The 8509-nt window shown below is 40.4% G+C and overlaps 1 protein-coding gene across 2 annotated transcripts; it reads right to left on the reverse strand.

Moving 5' to 3' along the window:
- Positions 1-1289: 1289 nt before the first annotated feature.
- On the reverse strand, positions 1290-6382 carry LOC148020614 (NAP1-related protein 2-like). 2 transcript variants are annotated; one of them, XM_087698405.1, is made up of 10 exons: positions 6087-6382; positions 4978-5100; positions 4737-4787; positions 4585-4656; positions 4355-4489; positions 4019-4080; positions 3095-3155; positions 2575-2631; positions 2381-2440; positions 1290-1923 (listed from the first exon to the last, which is right to left on the reverse strand). In XM_087698405.1, the coding sequence occupies exons 1-10, from the start codon at positions 6198-6200 to the stop codon at positions 1843-1845; spliced, it is 816 nt and encodes a 271-aa protein (XP_087554531.1). In that variant the 5' UTR covers positions 6201-6382; the 3' UTR covers positions 1290-1842. The 2 variants fall into 2 exon arrangements, with proteins under 2 accessions (XP_087554531.1, XP_087554532.1); XM_087698406.1 differs by having other exon boundaries at positions 4355-4468; positions 6087-6377.
- Between the last annotated feature and the right edge of the window lie 2127 nt (positions 6383-8509).

The raw sequence follows: 8509 nt of genomic DNA on the forward strand, positions 1-8509 counted from the left end.
GCAACACGCTTGCCAAAGGTGTACTGCCAGAGCCATGAGGTCTTTGCATAAACGCTCAAGTTCACTTCAAGAAATCTTTGGAAGCCTCTAGTGACAGTTTCTCTCTCCATAAGGAGATAATCATGCTGTTCAAGGAACTAAAATATAAAGCCTGTGTTTGAAGTCATTGCCAGGTCATTGACCGTGTTCTAAAAGGTTTTTGCTCAGCAAGAGACACCTTGCTGTGTTCAATTGAAAACTGTTGTTTGTCAAATAAAGCCTGTGTCCGAAGTAGTTTCCAGGTCATTAACCGTATTCTAAGGTTTTTGCTTGGCAAGAGACACCCTGCTGTGTTCAATTGAAAACTGTTGTTTGTCAAAATAACAATCGTGCAATGTCTTTCATGCTGAGGAGTTCCTGGTTAGAGTATTCCTGTACTATGAATCAAGGATTGCATTGACCAGAGAACCTACCCTGTAGTAGCTAGCAGTTTAAAAAACAATCCACCAGCATACATCCTTAAAACAACTGTTTCTGTTTATAGAACCAGTCTAGCAGACCTAAAAACCAGCCATAATCTGCACTTAAGTTTTCAATATACTATTCAAATAGAAGAGCAAACTAGCTCAAAAGACAGCATAGTTGCAGCACAGTTAATAGTAGTGAGGTCAACAGAAGAGAACTATTCCTAACAATCTTTGAGATGGTGCGGTAGCAAGGCAAAGAAAAACAGTATTCTGTTGCATGCATTTCCTAGCCCAGGGCATGATGTGCTTGAGGTCAACAGAAGAGAACTATTCCTAACAATCTTTGAGATGGTGCGGTAGCAAGGCAAAGAAAAACAGTATTCTGTTGCATGCATTTCCTAGCCCAGGGCATGATGTGCTTTCGCCTGAAGTACAATTTTTTAAATTTACATATTGCCCTTCAGCCCATGAGCCAGGGCAACAGTAGCATGAATGCTCAAACCTAAGAATGAAATTATCTAAGAGGTCCAAAACACCACAAAGTCAGGCACAAATGGTCAATCGGGGCAAAGTCGGGCACAAATGGTCAATCGGGGCCATATACTAGCACAGCCTCTGACTCTCAGAAGGAAAACAGCTTTTTGTTCAAAATCCCACAAAACTAGGCACAGCCAGTCAAGCCACTTCAGAATCCAAATAGACTATAGGTTAGCAAGTCATTTGCCAGAGTATGATAACAGAAACCATAGACGAAAAATTGCACCAGCCTAGCACCCCAACTCTACAACACAAAGTAAAAAATGTAATGCGCACTAATCTTGATAGAGGAGAATGCATCCAACACTTGAAACTCAGATTCACATAACAAAGACAAGGTGAAACCCATTCATTGCAGCATTTGCACTGGTAGCTACCAGAAATCAAGAGTGGAACCTGAACTGGGGATGGGCCTGTGAGCAAGTGGCAAGCACTAAGCTAGGCTAAGGGTTCAACCGCCAGCCTGATCCTATACAAAAGCTGCCAGCTCATTGAGAACATAATTACAGCAAACATAAACTCAGATTGGAAAGAAATAAATACTCCCCAAAGAACTTTGACTGCTGCTATAGATGCCTTGGCATTATACAGGCAAATCAAGCACCTCCCCAGACAGCTATTATACCTTGATCTATAGTGATGCTTGATATGGGATGATCCAGGAGAACTGTCAACTGACATGGATGCATAAGAACTCCCACACAAAACCCTAGTTAAGAGAAATCAGCTGTCGGTGCAGGCTCTATGGCCTCCAACGTACAAATTGTAGGCGTGGGCTTCATAACCTTTCATTGTACAATTTGTACTTGAAGTGTTAACAATGCCCAAAAAAGGCTGCTTCATAGAGTTGCCATGAATCTCATTCATTTGGATCATCCTCGTCATCATCCTCATCATCATTATTATCATCATCATCTTCAGACCCTTCTGCACCATTTTCCTGCAGACAAGAAAGCAAGCATGTTAATAGTGAAAAGTTCATAAAGTAACTCCACCTGCTAAACCAGTACTGTGTTAAGATGCAACCTTCATATTAACTACCTACAGTTGGATGAGTCACTCTTAACAAGAAAATGCCTGTAGAAATTGTGCAATTTTGGTGCATTAGACATTGGCTTGCTATCAAACATTAAGCAAATGTGAAATGAGGAAAGATCCAAGGGGCTGAGGTATGAGGAGGTCATAGAGCCATTGGCTCACTATCAAACATTAGCATGATAGGGAGTGTCTTAACAGGAGTGAGAACTGACAAAAGGTACATCTCCCAGTTTCAATCAGATTACTAGCACCCACACTGCAGCTTGATTTGTAACTACTCATAACTTTCCAAAAAGCAACTGAACATGAACTAAGCTTGACCCTATTAGATCAAAGACTCATTCAGCCCCGCCTGCTACCTGAAACTCCCCATCATCTTCCTCATCTTCATCCTCATCATCAAATTCATCATCTGGATCCTGCAAGTAAGCCCATGGCGTTCATCAAAAAAGAAGTCCATGATATTGGCCTAATCACTTGAACATGCACAAATGAAACACTACTAGGCCACTCAATCACACAAGGCTTCACAACTTGGATCAATCAAACTCACATTGTTGAAGTATTTCAAGGGATTCGGCCAGAGATCTTCCTTGATTATCTCTGCAATCTGAAAAAAGAAAATGATTAACAAGTGGCGAGCTGTGAGAGGAGTGCTCTCAATCAAATAATAGTAAAATGTGAGTTTGAAAAAGATTCTACCATAGGATATAGAGACGGGTCACTAGGAGCTTATTAGCCCATTTTAGTGCGGAGGTATCTAGTCCAGCTCCCTAAGATCCAAGAAAGATTCTATTCCAGAGTTCAGGATCAAAAGAGATCTCATTGGAAGACAAACAAAAGCTCGCTGCACCGAAGGAGCTCCCAGCTATAGTGGTAGAAGAGCTTTTCAAAAACATTATTCCAAAATCCTACCCTAGAAAGGATGGATAATGCTAAAGATATTGGACAGAGAGTTGTAAGAACTGTAGTACGTATCCCTCTTTAAAAGACTGGCACATGACTTCAAGCAGATTTTGCAACAGCACTTTAAACACTAAAGACATCGGATTGATTTTCACGGTTCATTTTACCTCATCATGAGTTCCATCAGAATCCTCTCTTAGTTGCGCGTCCGTGAACCATTTGAAGAAGCTAACATGCAAAACAGACAGGCATAGAGGGTCACATAAAAACATCAGATTTTCTCCAAACCCTACCTAAACTGACACACAGTTTCAAAAGAGCAAACAAGAAAAGTTGTTGAGAACACATCACAAAATTTCAGACATTTCCTTTGAAGACTAGTGAGCATAGGTTCCAACCACCAAAAAAGACACAATTTAGTGGCACTGCACATAGCTGGAAGCCACAAAGATTTCTCATTCACATTAAAACATCAAGCATTCAACCAACCCTCCCAACAAGCCCACAGCTCCAACAAGCAGCAAGCAGAAGAAATCATGGAAGATGTCTTGAAACATTTCATATACCTTCAATCCATGAGAAACCGTGACTATAGATTGCAACTACAAAAAAGACATGATTTTTTGATCCCCCATGTCAGAACTACAGTGACCCAAAAAGCAAGAAGCTTTTGCATTCAGCTTGACTATGGAAAAACCCAGTACACTAATCGTTGGCTGTTCCTTGTGGAGTAGCTGCCACCATTCCGGGATTCCTCCAAACATTTTGCTTGTAGCACTCAATTAGACGGAATGAAAAATCCAGGGAGGTGCTTTCTGCCTGTTCCCACACTGTTAGAGACATTCCCATGCCCTCAGAGAATTATTGGTTTTCCAAGTCAATCCAGGCTGAAGGCATCCGTCGCATTACCCTAATTTAAAGAGTTCAGAGAGCATTCTCTAACAAGTCGTCTATTCACTGACTAAAATTGGCTTGCTAAGTCACTCGGCATGCTTGTAATTGGAAATAACATAAACAAATATATCCACAAAAACGTCTGCCAAAGACACTGCCCTTATCAAGTTGCATGACAGAAAAAAAAAGCTGACTACCTTTCCTCTGCAAACATGCGTTTGTTGCCTTCCTTTTCCTGTGTTGATGCATTGGTTGGATCCTGTCAGACAGATACCATGAAACTCAAGTTGGGCAAATGAAAATAATAGTTACAAAGACACTTGCTTCAGCCAAACGCAAATCTCGATTATCCAGAGCATCCAAGTAATATCCAGCATTTCAAATGGCATAGGCCTTGGTCCCACTTGTACAAAGACAAAAAAACCATGCTTCCACAAACAATCGCACCTCCATGTGTGCAGGAAAACTCACATGCGAGTGCATCAGACATAACACCTAGATACAAAAACAACAGCTTCACAAAGAATCCTTACCATGCCATCTTTCCAGCGAGGTTGAGTGCCTGAAATTGAAGTGGTGCCTTCATCTGAAAACCGGAACACCTTGACCAGCTTGGTGTCTTCAAAGTAGGGATTTGGACGGAATATCTGAGGGGTATGAAGTAGGTACTAAAGCTTACTTGCATACTTCACTAGTACAAAGTGACAATAATCATGCTACTGAAACTGAAGATGATTGGTTTCCATGGAAAGTAAGCACTCACAAAACTGATGCTGTAGCCAGCCTTCACATCTTTAAAATCCTCCACGTCTAACAGGTGTAAATATTTAAAAACCTACATATGTCAAGTTAGTCAGTGAGCAATTACAGCTTGAGAGAAGAGCTTCCACGAGTAGTCAGTTAAAATACACCCACCTGGCGGTCTGCGTCAGTCAACATCTCGCAGAGTGCTGGATGACTAAGAAACTGCAAGCAATAGCCTTTCCTTTAGTTCAACAGATTAGAGCAGAAGATACACATGGACTTCTGTTCAAACAATAGAGCATGCAAATGAGACTGTACCTTAAAACAACAAATGCCCAACTGCAATGAATTTTATATCAGGTACCTAAATAACAGCAATCATCTAAAGGTGAACATTAGAGATGTTACATACTGCAGTCAGCCAGAAATCAGGTATTCCCTGAATGATCTCATTTCTTTTCTGGTAAACAGGCCGCCTAATTTCACTATATTTCTGCTCGATTTCGACAACTTTGTCAGTGGCTTCCTCATTTATCTGAGATGGCACAAACCAAAAGAGAGAACCTGTCAGTTCATAAGCAAGCTTCATGACAGTATGGATTAGGATAAAAGTGCGCGCACACAACAGCAGATAAGAGACCATAGACATGCCTGATAAGGCTCTTTTGCATATAAAGGCACTTCACCCACTTCCAACATATGCATTTGTGAATTATACATGTGCATTGTTTTCAATTCTTACGCAATACCTAATGTTAGCATTTGTCATCCTTGTTTTGGCCATTTTGCCCATCAAAACAAAATCAATAAATTTGCATCTGCTAAATGAGGTGTCTTATTGAAGAAGTTGCCGATCATTTTTTGTTGTTATTATGTACAAAATACGTAAATTTCTAGATAGTTTGAGGCTTAATCTACGTAAATAAAAGGTACTGCAAAACACTAAAAACGTAGATTTCTAGATAGTTTGACGCTTAATCCATATAAATAAAAGGTACTGCAAAACACTAGGGGGTTACGTGAAATATTGAGAATCCCATCAGAGTTGGGCATGCTTTAAAATTTTAAAATATATTTGAATCAATCCAAAAATGTGCCTGTTACAGCCTCCAGATAAGAACTTGCACTCATCTAGGATATTTTTGAGCGCCGATGGAGAAGTTACTGTTTAGCTCTAACACTGGCATTTTCATCATTGGACATAGCTGCTGAGTCAATCTACTGACTATATGTACGCATACCCCCGGCTGGGAAAGACAGCATCGGCCTAAGCTACAGAAATTTCGAAGAACAAATACTATAATCGAAGGAATGCATTTTGAGTCATCTCGATTCTAGGTCGAGAGTGCAATGTCCCTGAAACCAGAATCAAGACTGCGTCCTGTGTGATCTCAATTCTAGGCCAAGGGAATGACGTTACCTCCTCTAAACTGGAAACAGAGATTCAACACAATAATCCTGCGATCAATACACCGAGGCGTTTTCTACGAACTGTATCCTGGGAAGAGAAGGAGACCATACCCTCTCAAGATCCTCTTGTAGATCCTGAAGCTTCTGGATGTTGAGGACAAGCTCTGGCTGTTGCTGTCCATCATCCTCCTCGCTCTTAGCCTTCTTGCCTTTGCTGTCCGCCATGGCTATGGCAGGACGTGCAGTCGCCCGTTCCGAACCCTAATTCTGAGGCGACGGGGACAGGGAAAGCTGAGAAGGAAGAACAAACTTGCTCTGAGGGGGGGTGGGAAACTCATAAACCCTAAGGAATGGGAGAATAATAAGATCGTGCGGGACCCGCTGCCCCCCCGGCCCCCCTCACTATCAGCAGCTGGGTTTCTTCTTTCTTAGACCTTACTCATTGACAGATGTATAGAATATTACTCCTTGCAGTAGTATAATTGTGCCCACTCAATCTTCCGCACATACATTAGCTACTACTAAGTTAGTTCTCGATGTAATAGAAAGGAATCAAATGTACAAGCTCCATTAGGCCTTCTAGAATGAGCCTTTCAAGTCACCCTTAGAGTTGGGTCGTGCCAAGTCTAAGAGCACTTGATGGAGTATAGTAAAGGATTTCTTAACCACACAGTCGCACCATAGCATTTTCAAAGTCCAAAGCAAGCTAGAATAACAAAGGTCATTGATTGCTTGTCATACTTTACTTCATGATTGGGAGATGACTCCTCGGACATTTGGAGAAGGAAACCAAAATGAATGATGGGCAAGTTTAAACCCTGCTAGCATTGCACTAAAACTCCATTTTTTCCTAGGGTTTGTAGGGGCTACGAAGGATTATTGAAACATCGCTCCCCCTTAGCTCTCCTAATGCGATAGTGTGTTTGTGGTGAGAGAGGGGTTACCTTCCCCCCACTAGCACCAAGTGTGACTTGGCTCTTAGAGCCATGACATGCATAGGTACAATTTTGCAACATCAATATCTGCAATCAATGCTCGGGCAAGGTGCACCACTTACAACCTTGACTCTAATGAGGCAAACTAAAGTGGACGATGCACCCCTCAAATGTAGGTGCTTCCTTTACTCTAACAGCAATCAATATAACATGGGTGTAATGAATGATAATCAATATGACATGATTATATGTTAAATGCAAATCCTAAATGCCATAATGATAGCTTTCACTCTTTGTCCTTTTAAAAACAATGTGCAAGTCTATACTTGAACATGCCAAGTTCACTAATGAGTTCTTGAAGCCTTTTGACATCCATGAGGACTGACTCTTATCACTCAATTTGGAGGCACAACTTTGTATTCATGTGTCACACCAACAATTTTTAAAAATGAAAAAGAGAATTGCCAACACTATGGTTCCTACATCCTTAACATGGTGCAAAATGAAGGCATTTCTATCAAACAAACAATTGAAAGAGGATACAACACTCCACTTCAAATAGACTAGGATAGTCAATAGCCTTGAAAGATGGTGGAGTAATAGGTTGCCAAATGGCATAGATATAATTCAACACCTTATGGAAAACTTGAACAAATGCAAACTCATTGAGATGCAAATTGTATGAAATAGGCAATGCTCAAGGCAAATTTTCTTCTTCTCAACCAATTCCCAAGTCAAACTTCGTACCCCCAAACCATTATTCTCCTTAAGAATAGCTTGGCTAAGAAAGGAACCTTGGAAGTCAAAGCACTCATCAATATGGTTCTCCATCCTTATGCATGACATATAACAGTAAAATTATGTATATTGAATTAAAGTATCCTTATTGTCCTTGAGTATCCAATCAAAGTATGGTATTTGTTGCATCTAAGGATGTAATGTCGCCCAATATGTAGATTTAGTGTGGCAAGCAATCCCAAAAGGATGTACCCTTGAGATACCTTGTAGTTCTCCTCTCCCCAAGCATATTGTTCTATTAAGCTACCATATAAAACACTCTTTCCCTTTGCAAACACCTCATCTAGTAATGAATTAGCTAATTGTACATTTGAATGTGTACGTTACATGAAGAAGTCAAAGCTCATTGAAAACCAATAATAATGATCCACCATCTAGTTAGCTATCTACAAGTTTTACATTAAGTGTTCAAGTCTAATCCATAAGTATCCAACACTATGGTTCCTACATCAATGCAAAAATGAAGGCATTCCTATGGAACAAACAATTGAAAGAGAATATGATGCTCCACTTCAAATAGACTAGGATAGTCAATAGCCTTGGAAGATGGTGGAGATTATAATAGGTTGTCAAATAACATAAGTATAATCAATACCGTACAGAAGACTTGAACAAATGCAAAATCATTAAGATGCAAGTTGTACAAAATAGACAATGTTGAAGGCTAATCTCAACCAATTTCCAAGTCAAACTCTCTATCCCCAAATGATCATTCTCCCTAAGAATAGCTTGGTTGAGAAAGGAACCTTGAAAGTCAATAAGCATTCATCAATACGGTTCTCCACCATTATGCGTGGCATA

Source organism: Lygodium microphyllum, chromosome 18, assembly GCF_053477565.2.
Source record: "Lygodium microphyllum isolate KBCC chromosome 18, Lygodium_microphyllum_v1.1.10, whole genome shotgun sequence".
NCBI lineage: Eukaryota > Viridiplantae > Streptophyta > Polypodiopsida > Schizaeales > Lygodiaceae > Lygodium > Lygodium microphyllum.

Coding starts and splice junctions, on each gene's coding strand:
- LOC148020614 (XM_087698405.1), bottom strand. CDS start 6,200: ATGGCGGACAGCAAAGGCAAGAAGGCTAAGAGCGAGGAGGATGATGGA. Junction 5,101..6,086: donor TACAAGAGGATCTTGAGAGG/GTATGGTCTCCT, acceptor GTGCCATCTCAG/ATAAATGAGGAAGCCACTGA. Junction 3,156..4,018: donor CGCATGTTTGCAGAGGAAAG/GTAGTCAGCTTT, acceptor TTTGCATGTTAG/CTTCTTCAAATGGTTCACGG.